This window comes from Rhipicephalus sanguineus, chromosome 7 (assembly GCF_013339695.2).
Source record: "Rhipicephalus sanguineus isolate Rsan-2018 chromosome 7, BIME_Rsan_1.4, whole genome shotgun sequence".
Lineage (NCBI taxonomy): Eukaryota > Metazoa > Arthropoda > Arachnida > Ixodida > Ixodidae > Rhipicephalus > Rhipicephalus sanguineus.
In genome coordinates, this window is record NC_051182.1 from 96,832,508 (window position 1) to 96,851,226 (window position 18,719).

General features: G+C 43.5%; 1 protein-coding gene across 1 annotated transcript in view; it reads left to right on the top strand.

Annotated features, from left to right (window-relative positions):
• LOC119398863 (uncharacterized) overlaps nucleotides 1-18,719 on the top strand; it is a 63,593-nt gene that overhangs the window by 31,143 nt on the left and 13,731 nt on the right. Inside the window, exons 8-12 of the mRNA XM_049417452.1 lie at nucleotides 1,265-1,461; nucleotides 7,597-7,751; nucleotides 8,550-8,786; nucleotides 11,583-11,643; nucleotides 12,956-13,114. Coding sequence (XP_049273409.1) covers nucleotides 1,265-1,461; nucleotides 7,597-7,751; nucleotides 8,550-8,786; nucleotides 11,583-11,643; nucleotides 12,956-13,114 — 809 coding nt within the window. The remainder of the gene's footprint in view (nucleotides 1-1,264; nucleotides 1,462-7,596; nucleotides 7,752-8,549; nucleotides 8,787-11,582; nucleotides 11,644-12,955; nucleotides 13,115-18,719) is intronic.

An 18,719-nucleotide genomic window follows, 5' to 3' on the forward strand; every position in this document is an offset into this window, starting at 1 on the left:
TCTTGTGGCCACTTTACCATAGAAAAGGAATTGGTGTAACATTGCATGCAATTTGCATAAAAGGTTGCATTTATTGTATGCCATTTATGTATCATCGTATGGCAATCATATGTTATCTTAATAATCTATGCACGTGCTGCGCCCAAATTCTGACAGGATGTAAAGCAGGGGGTATATGTGTGCTGGAATGGGAAGCCTCTAGACTTTCTTGAGAACATCGCTTCGCCATTCGCCATAGCTCATGCGGTGATTGAACATGATAGCATGCGGGTTAAGCACGTGAAAACTTTTTCTTTACATTTGCATGTTGCACGTAACATCAGCAGCAGCATGTTCTGCAGCGCTTTGGCCAGGCCCGTAGCCAGGAATTTTTTTCGGGGGGGGGGCCCACTTGCTGAAAGTCTTGACTATTTGAGAAAAACGCCTATTTTCATTATTTATTTTTGGTAAAACACCATGTATCATAAAAATTTCGGGAGAGGCCCGCCCCCCCCCCCTGGCTACGGGCCTGGCTTTGGCCCATGGGTGGCGTCATCTCGCATCAAGAATGTGAAGTGCATTCAGCCCTGTTTTTTCTTTCGCACTTTGACGTACGATAAACATGTTTTTGAAAGCGTTCAGTAATAACAAATGTTCTATTATTATATTGAACGGTAAGTGTGTTGTGTTCAGTTTGTACACATATTTCATTTTTCAGTGTGTTCGTGCAGAATCTAGCTTTTAAGCGCAATAATTCGCGTGCGACGAAGATTGTGAGTATCACGTTTCAGTTAGATCGTATGCAGTCTGACTCACCTCCTGGGGAACTAGCAGTTATTGAGCTTCAAAAATCGCCAAATTTCTTCCCAGGTAGAAATTTGTAACTGGTACTGCCAAATGGTACCATTTGCCTACTAGTTTGCAACTGCATGGTTCCAGTTCAACTGGTTTCAGGAACACATTTCCAGTACCTAACATGTTCCAGTTGCCAAAGTGGTAGCAGTTGCTTACTGGTACGAGTTGCCTACTGGTTTTTGTTGCCCTCTAGGTTCGACAGCTTTAGCTTGTTTATGAGTGCAAATCAGCGCAATCGACAGGAGCGGACAGAAGGACACAGATCGCTGAACTTTCAACCCCAAGAACTTCCAAGCTTGTGGTGGTAGCATAGTGTGCCCTCCACCCTAAAATTGGGCACAGGCAAGTGCATGAGGGCTCCTTGTCCATGTGGGATAGTGGTGCTACTATTTGTGTAAATAAACTGTGAAAATGCAACGTGGACTCGCAGAGGAAGTGCCATGGGGTTCGGCCGAGCGTGCGGCAGTGGAGCGTGCCGTGACGCAGGAGCGCCGAGGGTTGTCCCACCGGTCCGAGATCCCGCCACCGCTGGACACGCTGGTACACGCCGGCCTGGCACTGGACCCTGCCGAAAGGCACACCGACCTCGAGGACGTGTACCAAGCCCTGGCTGCCATTGTGCAGGAGGTGAGCAATGGACCGTGCGTGACTCAAACGCAATTTGCAAAGCAGTGCATTTGCTCGTATCGACATCGTTATTCGAGGCCTACTTACTCCATTAAGCCGTGGGTTACCCAATACAGTAGACTCTCTGTAAATGGAAATTTCTGAGACGGAATGGCTGCTTTAATAACCCTTTGCCTCCCCTCGACGAGTATAGTCTTCATGAGATTTTGTACCAAAATGACCGATGATGACTATACTCGTTGTCAAAAAAAATTGGTCCCACATGGAACCAATGACGACTATACTCGTCATGGTTCCGTTTTTGACTCTAGATGGTCACACTTGCCCATGTTGTGCCATTTGTGTGTCGGCTTTCAATCTATTGCCATTTTACATTATATTGCCAAGTGGTGGAGCCATCTTCGAGCTATCCTTTTTAAGCGATTAGTGAAATAAAGGAAGAGCATTGAATTGAAATATCATTTCATTCAGAAAAAAAATTCAAATTGAAGGAAGAAAATTTCCGGTAAATTTGGTGCAATTTCCTTTTTTTTTTTCACAGTAGGCAGAGGGTTAAACGGAACAATAATGCCCCTAATATGATTGGTTTTGTGCTTGAATTCTGTACCCAAGTTCATCTCTGAGTAAACGGAACTCTTGCTGAATGGAACATATTTTGCTAGTCCCTTCAGATTCTGTTTAACGAGAGTGCACTGTATGACATGCGCCCTGAGGCTTTCCATCATGAATACTTTAACACATGCAGAACTATGCAAACTTCGGCTGCCGCATTTGATATGGAGTTAAACCTCGATATAAGAAAGTCCTTTTAAAATACAGCAATTGACTTCGCCATATCAAACTTCATTATATTGAAATTAGGCCCTTTTTGCAAAGTATATTTGTTGACATGATGTTTCTTTACATGGAAGCTGCTACTAGAAATGTCCAAGTGAGAGGGCAGCACACTTAAGCTAATTTGAACCCTTTCCCTACCGTGAAAAAAGAAGAAAATTGTACCAAATTTACAGGAAATGTTTTTTCTCTCAATGTGTAGTTTTTTTTTTTTTTGCTGAATAAAATGGTACCATTATTTCAGTTCAATGGGGCTCCCTTATTTCACTTATTGCATAAAAAAGATGGCCCGCAGATGGCTTCACCGCATGGCAATACACTTAAAGATGGCTATAAAATGAAAGCCTAGACACAAAAGGCACAACATCGACAAGTGCGGCCATCTAGTGTCAAGAAACAGAACTTTGACAAATATAGTCACCGTTGGTTCCATGTGGGACCAACTTTTGTTGATGACGAGTGTAGTCGTCATCAATTATTTTTGTACAAAATCTCATGACGGCTATACTTGACAACGGTAGGGAAAGGGCTAATCACCAAAAGAGTTCAGTTTAGTTAGGGTGGCTAGAAGGGGAGGTGTGCTGAGCGCGGCGGCCAGCCATAGGAGAGGGTGGTCCTCTTTCGCGTGATCGCCGCTAGGGCACAACATAGCGCTGCCGTCTGGGGCGCCGTCAGCGTTTCCGCGGAGAGAGGCTAATCCGGCTGTCAACGCCTGGCCGGCGGTTTGTAGTTGAGTAGTTTGCTGCGAACTGTTGGCGTGTGCTGTTGATTCATGAGTGCTGTGTGCTGGCAAAGATGCCGTCTACCTCAAAGAAAAAACGCAGCGTTGGTGCTTCGTGTCAGGGTGTGATTCCGGCTACAGGTCTTGTTCGGAAAAAGTGCCCTTTTCCGTGCACCGACTTGCCAAGAACTGTTCTTGAATAAGGCATGCGCCATTCCGAGGGCTGACAAACTGCTTCTAGAGAATTCCGCTGCTTGCGCAAAACATTTGCGCAAACAGCGGAATGAATGACAAGAACTGAAAGAAATGAATGACAAAAAAGTCAAAAGAAGAAAGCCTTGTGTGATGTGAGGCAAGCCGCGGAAACCATCAAGTGCATTCTGTTCTACACAATAAAGTTTCTTTACCTAGTAACATGTTGCATTTATTTATTTGGTTTCTCAATTGAGCCTCAAAAGACTACCGAACGTTGTATTACCATGTATGCCATGGTTTAATCCTGATTTGGTTGGCGTAAATCAAGTTATCTGCTTTCGCACGTAATGAGGCGCACGAATAAAATGATCAGAGCGCAATGGAGCATAACTAAGCCCCCAGGGCCGTAACTAAGGGGGGGGGGTTGAGGGGGTTCTGACACCCCCGAAATTTTTTCATGCTTTATTTATTTATTCATTTATTTATCATAGTACCCACAGCGCCCAAGGGCATATTACAGTGGGGGGGGGGGGGGGAGAACACTTCGATACAGAATACACATTCCAACATCACAATAAATGCAATTCACTGTCAACTTACGTAGTGATACATGGGATATACACAATATTAATTGGGTTCATAGTATAGTTTTGTCCTTACAGAACCGCGCGAGTACACTACTGGAGACCCAGCAACTGGAGACCCAGCAGTGAACTTGAAAATACTTCATGTGAAGTAATTTCTGCTACTTCAGGAGACAACCTATTCCGCTGGCTTATCGTCTTGGGAAAAAATGACATTCTAAATGCATCAGTCCGGCAGCTTATTTCCTTTATCTTATTGGCATGATGTAATCGCTGCGAAACGTAATCCCGTTTGTGAAAGTATCGCGAGGGGTCAGACCTGTTCGGTTATGAAATACGTTGTGAAAAAGTTTCACCCTTCGTTTGTATAGAAGTTCCCAACCAAGCCTTTCTTTTGCTTTTGATACACTGAAATTCCTGGTATAGTCAGAGCAGACAAACCGAACAGCCATGTTCTGAATTCTTTCTAAATTGGACACGTCACTTGCCTTCCACGGATCCCACACAGCACAAGCAAAATCTAAGATAGATCGAACGTTACACATGTACAGTTCAGTCTTGGCCTCAAATGGTAACTTTTTTGCATTTCTGCACAGGAAACCTAGCACACGCCCGTCTTTAATTGTGACGTGATTGATGTGGCAGCTCCAGGAAAGGTCCGGTGTCAAATATACACGAAGATGCCTTGCCGAGAATGGAGAACGGCCACGTTCGCTGACGGCGCCCCCCGACGACAGCGCCGCCCCACGGCATTCACGCGAATGGCGGCCAACTTTTGCCGCCCGGTCATCACACCTCCCCTTCTAGCCACCCTAGTTTAGTTGAACCTGTGAGCCAGTAGCCATATTTACAGTTCAGCATAATGGAAAGTTGCGTGAGCTGTTTTTGAGTCGATGACATATAAGTGCGCGAAAAAGACGACGTTCAATAGAAAGCACAGGACAACACAAGTCAGTTGCTAGTAGCGCAGAGTCTTTTCAATTCCGTGTTTTTTTGTTGTGCTTGTCTTACACTGCCTCTACCAAATTCTTATGGAGCAGCATTGCAGTGCACAGAAAGACGACAGAATTCAGCCTCAACTCGCTGCTTATCAGTGTGAGTTAAATCTTTCGTGCACATTCCAACACTGCGGCTTGTTACGAAAGCCTTAGATATTGCCCAGAGCGGTAAGACACTGCGCTTCACTCAGTTTGATGAACATGCTTTGTTGAAACCCCTTGCACAATGCCACAAAAGCAAAAGAGTTTCGGTTCAAAATCGCATGAAAGCGAGGTGACGTGGGTCGTGGCATGCTTATTGCTGGCGACCGGGCTTTCCATGTTGCAACATCACTCGTGCATTGAGCTGAATATGGAATGATGTCCCAAATTTTGGTCGCCAATTTGCATTGGTTCAACAGAAGTCTCGCAAATTTGTTACAGAACACCCGTGTAATTTTATGGAGTTCGTAACGGCGCAGCGGATAACTGCAAGCCACTAAAATATAGGATCTTCTCTATACTCTCAAACCTCATTATAGCAAAGTCGCATCTGCCACGAAAATAACTTCGTTATATCCGAAAATTCGTTATAAATGTTTATTTGTAACACTGTCGCTATGACAAGACTATTCTTCATTTGCTTCGTTATAACCGGTAATTCGTTATATCCGTGTTTGTTATAACGAGGTTTGAGTGTATATTTTTAAAAACAAGCCACAGCAGTTTACACACTTAAAAAGCTTTTATTTGCTGTAAAAGCACCTGTTAGTTCCAGTTGCTCTTGCTGGGATTTATTCTGCTCTTCAGCCTATCCAGGACAGCCTATTTTGACATTGGGATTATGGAGAGAGAGTTCAGGGTGTCAAGCAGCGACACCTATTCTCTCACAGATCGAGATCATTAGTGAGATACATACTAGCGTTCTCAGCCACTTATTTCATGAACAGTCGAGATCACCGGGAAGATGAGTGACTAAATGTGAAACAGCTAGTGCTTTTCAATACATTGTCTTGCATATCTTCTCTTAGTCTTGCATATCTGTTGCATTGCATGCTTATGTTGTCCTGTCTTCAATTATACCTGTTGCTGTTCTTTGTGCTTGTTCTGAACCCCTTCAGGCGTAACTTATGAAGAACCCTCTGTGAATGCGTCAGATTTACACACTATTCGAAGGCACTCGACAATCTTATGAAACAAAGAAAAATGCCATAGTATACCTTGACTTGTGTGTTTTTCAGTAACTAATCTTAATAAAATTTTAATTAAAGATCACTAAGGTTGAGCGTTGGGCTAGTTGGTGCAACATAATTCGACGTTTCACAGCGCAAGGAACGAGAATAAAATTTTACACACATTCAGCACTTTGTGTGTCTTTCAATGTCACCCTCGTTCCTTGCACTGTGAAACATTGAAATAAAGATCTTCATTTATCCTAAGGTCATTCGTCTTCTTTTTTTTGCATAAATAGAATCGAATCTCAGGCTAGAAATATTGTGCAATTTCGTTTTCGGTTATGTCTATGTCGAGCGTAAAAAAGTTATACTTTTGACGTGGCTCGAGGAAATCGGCACGTCGAACTCGTCGAACATGGTAGTGGCTTCCGCAAAGTGATCATATGCAGCAATACATAGCAAGGTTCAGTTAACTGATGACACATTTATTACATGGGAAGTTCATTTCATCCAAAGCTCACCGTATCTTGCTCTTTCTTAGCCACTAGCTATTTGACACAACTCGCAAAAACAAAGTGGCTTTTTCGGCTAGTTGGTTAAATGCATCAAAACTAGGCATGTGCGAATATTCGAGCATTTCAGATATTTGAACGAATATTAGATATTCGAATTCACTTCGACACGAATTTGAATTATTTGAAATTTCTAAGTATTCAAAACGAACGAATAGGCATATATTAAACCGCATATGTGACCAGGCCCGTAGCCAGGAATGTCTTTGGGGGGAGCCTGGGCTTGACTATTTGAGAAAAACGCCTATTTTCATGATTTATTTTTGATAAAACACCATGTGTCATCAAAATTTCGGGGGGGGGGGGGGGGGCCTGGGCCACCCCCCTGGCTACGAGCCTGCATGTGACCCTCTGTAAAAATGGTTTCACTGCAGTGTAGGAGGGCTGTGCCGTGAAAACACCTATCCAGGAAAAATCTGCACTGCCGCAAAGGCCCACTTCAAGGCGAAATTAACATATTACCCTGACATTAATATTTTTCAAGTTCTGAAAGCTTGTTACATGGGCTTATATGCTCTAAATATAGTAAATTTTAAAATGTAACGTATTTTACCGGTTATCACTTGCATCCTACTGAAATTCAAATCCTGCTATTATTCCAAGTCGCTTCCACTTCACCTTGGACCAAAAAGAAATACATTTGCACATGCCATGCTTCAATTTTAAAAAATATTGTGGTCGTTACTTGGGTCATGATATATACGCTCATTTTTCTTTATAATATGTGATATATACTATTCGAACTATTTGATTCGAAATTATTTGATCATATCACTATGTGCTTCAAATTTGCTTCAAACCTGAAATTTACTTTTCGCACATCCCTAATCAAAACGTATCATAGTGCTAGCAGACACAGCACTAACGTCATCTTGTGTCTTTCTTGTTTGTGTCTGCTAGTGCTATGGTGCCTTTTGGTAGCAAAAACAAGTTGCTTATGCAGTTTTGTACAAAGCACCCAAAAGATTTATGCAAAATTTGTTAATTTGTTGTTTGGATTTTTTTTAAGTAAATGTTAACAAACTCGTTGTTTGCCATTGCACTGCACACATTTCTTCCATGCATTCTGCCACGCAGGGACACGGCAACATGGGATTTGCCCTCGGGCGGCTGGAGCAGGTTGGGGATACGTGCCGGGTCAAGTCAACGCCCGGCAAGCCGCTTCCTTCCCGTCAGGCGTCGACTGTCGAAGTGGAACACACCACCTTCGTCCACCGGCCAACTTCAATGAGGTGGATGTACAACTATGTAACATGACGGACCGTAGAAAAAGCTGGGCACACAGATAACGGACAAGAGAAAAGGGAAGCAGACGACACATATGTAAACTGTCAACTGAAAGGTCACACTGTCACACACCTTGCTTTTGTGGCGGCGAATCACTACACACTAGCTCAACTTTCTTCCATTGTAAGGCTGGCTGAACGGTGCTGCCTTAGTTGAATTGTTAACGGCAGCAAGAACCGAGAACACATTTGAAACTTCTTTTAGTGCACACAAAAGATGGTGACACGGATAGAAAGTACAAACTAGCACTTTTTCGTACCTTCTATCCCTGTCCCCGTCTTTTGTGCGCGCTAAAAAAAAGTTTCAAACATAAATTCATACCAACTCGCCCAGCTATCAGTTTTACTGTAACCGAGAACAGTGGCAAGAATCGAGAGCAAGTCTGGGTAGCCTAGTGGCTAAGACATAGTACTGCTAAGCTGAAGGACGTGGGTTCAACTCTCGTCCACAGTAGCTGCATTCACAAAGCATGCATATAGCACAAGTCTACATAGTTTCGTTGAGCTATAGATATAGTAGCTCAGTTGTGTATCTTTGTGCTACGGTGCCTTTATGTAGCGGTATATGTTGCACGCCATGGTGATATAATCTGTGTTTGCAGGCGACGTGCGCCATCAACCATCGCCGACGTACATAGTTCGTTGAGCTATAGATATAGTAGCTCAGTTGTGTATCTTTGTGCTACGGTGCCTTTATGTAGCGGTATATGTTGCGCGCCATGGTGATATAATCTGTGTTTGCAGGCGACGTGCGCCATCAACCATCGCCGACGACGTGTCGGACACCGTGGAAGAGCTGATCTCCCTTGCCGATGAGAGGGCTGCGCCCCTGCACCGATCCCCGCCCCGGCGGCCCACTCGGTCGCAGCCACCGCGGGGGACTTTTACCACCACCACTGCGACTTCGGCCCAGCCGGACTTGCTGGACAGCAAGTTTGACCAGATATCACTCACCTCCAGCCTGGACCCCATGGAATTCACGTGAGAATTGCAGCTGTGAAAATCATTTACATTTGCATCTGAATAACTGTTATCTAGAATCGAGTTGGCTTCTCACTTACATCAGCACAGTAATGTTAGTCCAGCTCAGATTTGTGGATTTACACTGCACATCAAACAGTTGTGCATCCCCTTAAAAATTCCAGGCAAAAGTATAGCACTGTAATGTACATACATACAGGGTCTGTCCAAAAAATAAATGAAGAGTGGAGCTGGTAAAAAGAATTTATTGATGCAGTCGTTGCATATTATTTCAATTCTTCAAGATAGTTTCCTTTGGCATTGATACACCGAGTACAACGCAGTTCCTTAGCTATAAAGGCTCCCTGAATCTCAGCTGCCATGACCTCTCCGAGACTCTGCGACAGATGTGTTTCAGTAAGCTTTGCTGTGAAACAGTTGTGCAATGTGGCGAACAATATGAATAGTGAATAGAACTTCCTTGGTCATGAAGCCTACCGATGCTGCCCATATCTCTTGTGCTGAATTACTAATATATCAGACTATTTTGTTTTCCCCTTCATGTTCATCATGCCCTTTTTTTACTGTATGCATAATGCAGATTTTATATAGGAGATACTCATGAACTTGAACTTTGGGTAATTGAATTTTTCAGTTACCTTGATGCTTGCCGAAGGTCATGGCTGACATCCAAAACATTTGTTATTTCAGTCCTGGAATTAAGCCATCACTGAATAACTTTAGCCTGACCCCAGTCATGACCATATCAATTTGTATACCGTGTCTTGTGGCGATTGTTTTTCACCAACTAAGTATACCATTACAAAATTATTCTTAGTTGGAAATGTAGCTATGTGTATTGGACCCTTTTGGACTATAACGTGGTTGCTTTGGTCTACATCGAAATGATTTTATCTATTCAGGAATGGTGTATGCGATATGAATCATGGTGTACGTCTTGGAGCGTGCACAAGCACCCGCAATGACGATGAGCCATCTAGAAATACTCGACACACCTTGACTCGTAAATCCTGCTTAGACTACTCATCGGTCTCATGCTACTTTAGTGCTTTTTGGGTGCATGTTAGTAGTCTAGAGATGAGTTAAATCTACAGTTTTGCTACTCTCTCGTTCATCATCATTAACAAGTTACGATGTGCTAGTGGTGCTAAGATGGTGCAAATGGGCTGCCATCTCCTACCGAAAATGCATATGAAAGTGTTCCAAGTGCAAACATGTAGCCAACAATGCATAATTGCAGTCTTTACTGGGCTTTTGCGAATATAACCTTGTTGGTTCGTTGCAAAGTCAAAGCGAATGGTAATTAGTACTGAGTACTTTACAAGCGAATTCGAATATAAGCAGGATTTAAATAGTAGTAGGGTGCCAGTTATAAGCGTTCAAATATGTAACATCTTAAAATTTGTCATGCTTAGCCAATTATGAGCCCTTGTGGCACGCTTCTAATAATATTTTTTAATTATTGGGGTACAGGTAATACACACAAAGTGTGGCTTCACAGCCAATATATACATTGTTTAATGGCATAAAATTTTCGTTAATTCGGTCATATTTGGCCGCGACCTGGTTAATTCGGACAATTCTCGGAGCACACGAACGCAAAGTGCCAAAAATGTGCAACGCAAAGGAGCGAAAATGGCATTCACAGACAAACGAAACGAGGCAGCACAGTCTGCATCGCCATCATCATCAACGCAAACCCTATGACAACGACGTCGATGACGTTTCTGGCTAACTTTGGGTTTGCACGTTTCGGGTTAGTTAAGGCAGGGAGGTATCGAGCAGCGGTCCCATTGTGAACAAAGTCGCGAGTGATGAAAATTGAGGCTCTTACATTGTTCTTATGCAAAGTAAGTACAGGATTTATGTATTCATCAATAAAATGCAAGTGTATTGACGTAATAGACATAGTTTCCTATAAATACACTAGAGGGAACTGTGGCGCTACTGTCTGTGGGAGCTGCAACGCGTGGCGCTCCGTGTGGCCTGCATTCACTTTCTCACAAGACGAAGTTCAGTAAATGTTCAGCAGTTCCACTTCCCCACCTTCACCTTTTAGGCTCTTTAATTCGAATCTGGTCACAATGTTCACAACGATCCCTTCTTTCAACCGAAACAAACGCCAAAACACAACAATAAACAAAGCCATGTGCATTCGAAGCCGCAAGCATGAAGATTAGGCAAATCCGTGTACTACCCATCATTCCCATGGTGGCTGAACGATCGCAGCACCAGAGTTCGCTCTAGTTAGTATTGGGAAACTCTGTGGTAATAGAGATTTGTTTATTGTCTTATTGGTACTTTCAATAATTCGGAATTAGGGTTAATTTGGGCATTTTTTTCCGCTCCTGTAAAATCCGAATGACTATAATGTGATTTGACTGTAAATATATTGAATTCACATCATCTCCCATAAAAAATGTGCAAAGAGAAGGTGTGCAAAAAGAAGGGGCATATTAGCATTAGGCAAATACTGCTGCAAAATTGTGTGGTGACGTGATCTGAATGTGTCTTTTTCATGCCATCTGTTTCTCTTGTTTGCGCTCTCAGATTGTTTCATATGTGTTCCAACAGGAACCTCAAAAAGTCCTCGCGAGTCACTTTTTGAATCAGGGGTGTATACTGACGTTCTTGTTCTGCCCCTTATTTGGCCTGCTAGGTAATCGAAATATTGTCATCGTTGTCGTCAGGATCAGTTTAATGAATCTGTACTTTATAATTAACTCTGTTGTCAATAGGAAAGTAACTGTATTGTGCTGAGGGTGTGCCATTGTTCATTGTTTTTAAATGTTGCAGTTCGGAGACACCCAAGGTGCCGACCTTCTCGTCCAGGCCAGTGGAAAAACCCTCGTTTGAGGTGAGCTTCGTTTGCGGCATCTGCCGCCTTCATTCAGTTGTACTTCATAATGCAGGGTGCGAAAGGTGATTGAGTATTTTTGTCACATGAGTATGGATGAATGCATCTTGCACTAATCTCACGAAAACTCACGATAGTAAATGTATGTCCAAAAGTGTTTGCCTGAGAATGCAGCCCCTGCAGATCTTTCTGCGTGTGAGCGGAACTCTGTCCTTCAATCCCCTCCTTTTCCTTATGCTCGGTGTAGGGTAACAAACCAAATGATTTCCTCGTTAATATCTCTGTGTTCCCTATTCTTGCTCTTGTCCCAATTTCTCTGCACTTTTCATTTCATTTCATTTCATTTGTTGTAAGAAGGATTACAGAGCGGAGTGGAATCAAACACAATGCATTACATAAACTAAATACTAATAGTACAGGTAAACATAAGAAAACAAAGAACAACAAAAAAAAACACAAGGCAAAGTAACGTACCTTTGGGGTCCGAAGCCCTTTCCCCCTTCCGTCTGTTCTGGTCCGGCTTTAGTAAAAGACTCAAAGCTCAAGTAAAAGAAGTTTACTTACTCTTTTACAGATGGCACATAATGTAGTGAGAAAATGCGTGCGTAAATCACCCGCGAAAGAACTTGCCCAGCAGTGCCCTAGCACGGATCGCTGTGGCCGTGTTGCGTTGTCGGGCAGGGGCCGACAACGGACTACGAAGGGTTAGTTACCGTTAGTTAAAGTGGTCCGGAAACATTGATGATTGGTAATGTCTGCAATAAAAGCAGGAAGGTGGTCTCAGTCCTCACTAGGCCTAGGAAAAAAAGTTCGGCAGATCCCACACCTTGTGGGAATCGGTTTCATGTGAAGCAGTCAGAGAGTAGTTCTCTGCTGCATTCTTTGGCTTTGAGCCAAGCGTTACGAGGTGGACCGACGTGTTTTTGTAAGTGTAGTAGTTGTGTGCACATCGCGGCCTTATCAGGCACATTGACTAAACCGGAGTTTAAAGGGTAACTTATGGTCTGACGTAACGTCAGCACTCATGTTAGAGAACATACGTCTGTACTATTGAAACGTGCAGTGTGAGAGACACAAGCGATGAATTTCACGGCGGGGTGGTAGTGATGGTAGTTCAAGGCTCGACTTCATATTAGTAAGACTTGTGGTTCGGCCATAATTAAGCAAAACAAAGCCCATCAAGTTGTATGGTGCATGTTGTTGTATGGTGCATTGTCAACATGCACCATACAAGTTAACTTTAACCACACACGCCAGTCATCAACAAATGCCCGAACAAGTGCCAAAGCGAGCCTGTGCGATGTGTATGCAGGCGTGCACTCAGACGGATCCAGAGACCCCGCCGCCACTGCGGCCACGCACCAGAGGCTTTGTGCCCACGGCCGAAAGGGTGTCGGTTAGCAACATCAGGACATCGTCACGCTTCACAGACAACCTGCTGCTAGGCCCTGAAGAAGTGGCGCCTGCCAAGGTGAGGGAGAGGACGTGCAGAACAGTGCACTCATGCTGAACCTCAGTTGCCCAACTTTTTAAGCGCAGCTTTTATAACTGACAGATTTCGGCAATGGCGCACGCAAAAAACGCCGACACCGGCGAGTCTAAATAAGTGAGGCCCTTGAAGGTGCACCAGTCACATGCGTATTTGTCTGCACCGTTTTCGAATAGTTGATGCTCTCTGAATTGTGGGCTTGTGTGCGATCAGCCATTTCTGAAATGGCAGCCTGATACTTTATCGAGGTCACTTGTCGTTTCATGTTGCCACATTTCGTTGTTGCCTGGGTATGAATGCGTGATTGTCGTTGTTGCCTGTATAGCAATTGAAATGTGGTGTTGCTGAGCATGTTGATGAAGGTCCATTTATTGGCATGGAGGAAGGAAACAATTAGGAGGGAGCATTGTGCGATGCAATAGAAGCAAAGAAAGCAAAAAAATCTTTAATGTAGCGCTAATGTAGTTCTTGCGTAGGTCTCGGTGTAGTTCTAAATCCCGCGCTTAATGCAGCTCCACTACCATCAAACATGAGGACGTGCACAGCACGGGCAACCCAGCGATTCCCTTGGCAATTGCTTGCTTGCTAAGGTGGTGGCGCCCTCTGTTGCATGACTTGGGTATCATTCAGATGTTTCAGAAGCGTCTTTTGCAGTTTTAGGCTAACTATTACGATTAATTCTTGGTTATTTCTGTAGTTTATGTTTTAGATCTCGTTAGTTTACTTTGCACTGGTTTTGAAGATTTTAGCCTTGTTTCAGGCTTGTATTGACCGCTGTGTGACCATGCGACACGAGACAGTGGATAGACAACAAGCCAGGCCCACAAAGTGCTACGCACTTAAAAAAAAGTAGCGCGCCAAGCACATAGTAGTAGTACACCAGGCCCCCAGTTTTCCAACAGGACAGGGGCTTCTGATTTGTTGCACAGAGCTGCAGTTCACAATGTTTCTTGTCACAATGTTTCTTGTTTGGTGAGCACCATCAGGCTTTGCAGAGTGCCATGGGACCCCCTGAATCTTTTTTTTCTCCCTCTGATGGGCTATAAGTGTCTTAATTGATCATTCAATCCAGTGAAACATAATTGCATTGAATCATGGGCTCGCAAATCACAGAGCGATAAGTCTTATCACTGCCAAGACGCCTTTCCTGTGAGTACTACTAAAGGGCACGTATGTGCCATGCGGTGGTCTTCATGGAAGACCTCATAAAGCTGAGTATTGTGAAGTTAATGCTCCGTGAAAATAATATAGGCAGTGATTGAAAACAGCTCTATGGCTATGAGTCATGCTGTGAGAATTTGAGCAAACAAATTAAAAGGCGCCTTTTCCAATATAGATATATCTGATGATCAGTGTTGCCATTGGTGGCTACAGTGCGCCAAGTTGGCTACTTTACGATCCCGTCTGGTGACAAAAATTTCAGGTTGGTGCTAAGGGTACTTTCTGACTACATTTAACTTCTGTTTGAGAGCATTATGTAGCCATTTTTTATATTTTTAGATCACACTATTTCCAAAGCTGTTCTGTCATAACCGATGCGCGCAAAGTGTGCTCCCCCACCAGAAGGCTGGTGTGCATAGAGGCACCCCAACTCAAGGCACGGCACGCCTGCAAGTGCGAAGCGGTGAAGTTAAATTTACATACATGATGGCAAACGCGTAGCTAGCATGCTGCTCCCCTAGCAAAAATCACCCATAGAAAAACCAATAGCCTATCGGATTATTGAACATATTGGTCTATTGGTATCGTATATGTCTATAGGTGGCATGCTGGTTTATTGGACCTCTATTTGTTTATTGGTGTATTTGTCTATGGGCATTCTATTTGCCTATTGTGTATTTGTCTATTGGCGTACTCATAGTATATTTGTCTATTGGCCTTCTATTTGCCTATTAATACTGTATTTGTGTATTGGAAATCTACTGGCCTATTTCTCCGATGGGAACGCGTAATTTTGGCATATCAAATAATGGGCATTTGAGGACTGCAACATAGCAGCGCCTGTATAAAATGAACAAATTCTATTTTAAGGGAGGCATGTGCTATATTTATCATTATTACAGGATAGCTTCATCAAATCGGCGATCTTCCCCGCAACAAACTTTCCAGGCATGCTGTGCTTTCTTGTCGAATATATGCCACAGCACCGCTTCTCTAGGTAGTGCCTGAAAAAAAGAAACAAACATAAAATACCAGGAAGTAAGAAAGAAAATATTTAGATGTGCTACTGAAGGAAAACAAGCATTAGAATAAAAAAAAAATATGCAGATACAACACACTGTAGAATCGGCATAAGGGAAATTCCGGTGAGCTGGCTGTAGCTAACAGCTTAACATGACAAGGACGGATCTTTTGTCAAATTCGTACAGCAGATTCGATTATGCTTGTGTCCCAGAAGCATAAACGCAGTCACGTGTGTGGACTTCGGACACTTGTGGGAAAGGCGAAACAGCACTAGTACCAAACCGATCGCAGCGTGTGAACTTCGGGACTTCACACAGAAATCTTCATTAAATATAGTGCCTCTCTACTGCAACCATGTGTGTCATGGAATGTCGTTCAGTGAGCATGACTAGTAATTGATGATGGGGCAGCCACACAGGATTTTTATTGCCAATAAACTTCTTCCCTCTCCCGTAAGTGTATTATTGAGGGTGAACGAAGGCATGATTACGTATTTTAGTCTCTTTAGACTATCGCGAAAACAAGTCGATAACGTGCGCCTATGCCAGCGTCTGTATATGCGAACAGCCCACACTATGTTCAAAACTATTGTACTGTGGAGCGGAAAAACTAGAACAAACGAAGGGGCTAACTTCTTTTTTTTTTAAACTATGCCAAGTTCTCAGACTTATTCCATACCAGTTACAATGCTAGGGCCGTGAGAGCTGCGCACATGCAGTGACAAAATAATTTTACATGGCTAGATCTATTGTTTCAATACATCTGCAAAGAACCGTAAGTGAACACTGATTTATCGCTCTTCCTGTCCGGTAGGCACGCTGGCAGATGTGCGAATTAGTAGCACAGCAAGAGCAACATTTACTGACTAGCAAGTATATAAAAAACAGTTCACTTACCTAACATCGGCAGGGTATGCGCTCCGAAGCAACCACCTTTGCGAGCAGCATCCTGTCAGCACACTCGGTACCACTTACTGCGTTAAACGTTTCAGCGCTTTTAGCGCTGAAACGTTTAACTTCTTTGACGCTCATGACCGACCTTGCATTGTCGTCGCGATTACACACGTGCGTTTTCGTGCAACCTTCAATAGACACGAACATACAACATTTCTAAGCCCGACTTCGACCACGAACATGCCGCACCACACATGACTCGACTATGGTGACTCGACCGAAAACATCCGCTGCGGCTGTGGCTGGCTGTAGTCGGCTCGCTTGCTGGCTGGCACTCGTGCCGTGGCCATACCACAAAAACAAGATTTTAGTTTTTGCTATTGTATTGCAATATTTTGCTCTATTTCCAACCCCTCGAAAATATTCAGCTGCTGACACATTGGAAGGAAGGTTATGGAAAGCGTAGCGAACCGAAATTTCAGCTGCAAAAAGAAAAAGAAAATAGAAGACATACAGCGCCTTCACGCGACAGCTATTATCTTCAATGAGCTCTTTTGGCACGCCTGTATCCCTGTGGTTGGCGTTGGTTGTTCATGATTTTGTTATCGTTATCGTGTTTCCGCGTGTTTCGAACTTCAGATTTTTCTCGTTTTTATTTGATGCGCATTAAGGGTGACCCCGCAGGTACAGTAACCTGCGGCAGCGAACGCGATGTTCACCATCGTAAGAAGTGCAAGCGCTCGAGCGAGCTTGCACCTACAACCTACCACCTGCTACTTACAAAGGCGACGAAAAAAGCGCGAACAGCGCTGTTCGCATTTGTCTTCTCCGCGCTCTTAGCTTGGTGACAATAAAAAGACGCTAGCCTCATGAATGTATCATGGATAACTTGTCTTATTACCAGCCAGGCTACAACTGTTTTGAAAAGTAATGCGACCAGCGGAGCTGGTAGATGCCGTACTGTTCGCGTTTGTTTCTATAGCGTGCTGTCGAAGAATCGCAATAGCCCACCGGCTGAAAACAACGATGTATACATTATGTGCACACATTCAAGCAGGAAGTGACGAATTCTACCTTACATGTTGACTTCGCTTATTTTATTAGCAGCTTATTTTCCCACCCCGTTTGCACCATGCAAGGATAGCAGAGTACAAATTGCTGCCTTCACAAGAACATTGAGTACCCCAGTTAAAACATTACCTGCTGTGGCGTTCCCTTTTCAACTATGATAACTTTCTCTTTCTGTAAACCTGTCTTTTTGCGGGTATATTGCACAAATATAGAGGCGTCTGTGCAGGCCCGTAGCCAGGAATTTTTTAAGGGGGGGGGGAGCACTTGCTGAAAGCCTTGACTACTTGAGAAAAACGCCTATTTTCATTATTTATTTTCGGTAAAACACCATGCATCATAGAAATTTCCCCCCCCCCCGTGGCTACGGGCCTACGTCTGTGTAATTATTTTGGCAAGATTTATGAAAGATATGGCTGCGATATTTTGGAACACTGTTATGTAAAACAGCTGCTACTTTGCTCAAATATACAGAACAAATCAAAAACTGCCTTTTGGCTGAATTCGCTACTGCATGACCTGTAAGTGAATTAAATACATATAGGTGGCCTTTTAATACCATGCATAACCCTGCGACTTTGGTAGCAATTCACACCTGCTAGTTCTATAAATGACAAATAACTGCTATTTATTGGTTCTATAGATGACAAATAGACGTTGCCTATTAAAGCCTATTGGTGCCTACTGGTTCTATAAGTGACAAATAGCTGCCACCTATTGGTACTAACATATACCTATTGGTTCCATTGGCGACAAATAGACGTCTCCTATTAAACCCCATTGGTACCAATACGTGTCAATTGGTTCTATGGGTGACAAATAGCTGCCAGCTATAGGCACCAATAAAAAATTTATTGGTCCTATCGGTGACAAATAGATTTCGTCAATTGGTCTCTATTGGTGACAATAGAATTCTAATAAGACCTATAAAGCTCGAATAGAGCACTTATACAACAAATAAGATTTTTCTATAAGACCAATAGAAAATTCTATTGGCATTTTTGCTAGGGTCACGCTGCCCACCGTCTTTACTGATGCTATGCGCAAGTTTCTAATAATGATGCGCAGCGGGTGTTCTCGTGTGAACTTGATGAAAACAGAGATCCGCGACAAAATGAAGCTGGATCTTTATCACATTTGACTACATGAAGCTGGACTGGTATTATGTATGCTCTACTAATCAAATTCGATCTGAGGCTTGTGGGAATCTCGCCCATCGCGAGGCTGGCGTGACACATGCTGTGCACCAGTAATGCGCGTGGCCCATTCACGGGCTTTAAAAGTGGCAGCTGTGGTACGCCTCGGACAGTCGGTGACGGAACGCTGTGTGCGCGGGAGGGGTGTGCCCCGCCAGGGCCAAGGTTAGGGGTGAGTGCGTGTGCCCACGTTGTTGTACCGTGTAGCTTTTGTATAGTTTTGTTAGTTATTAAACGTTTATGTTT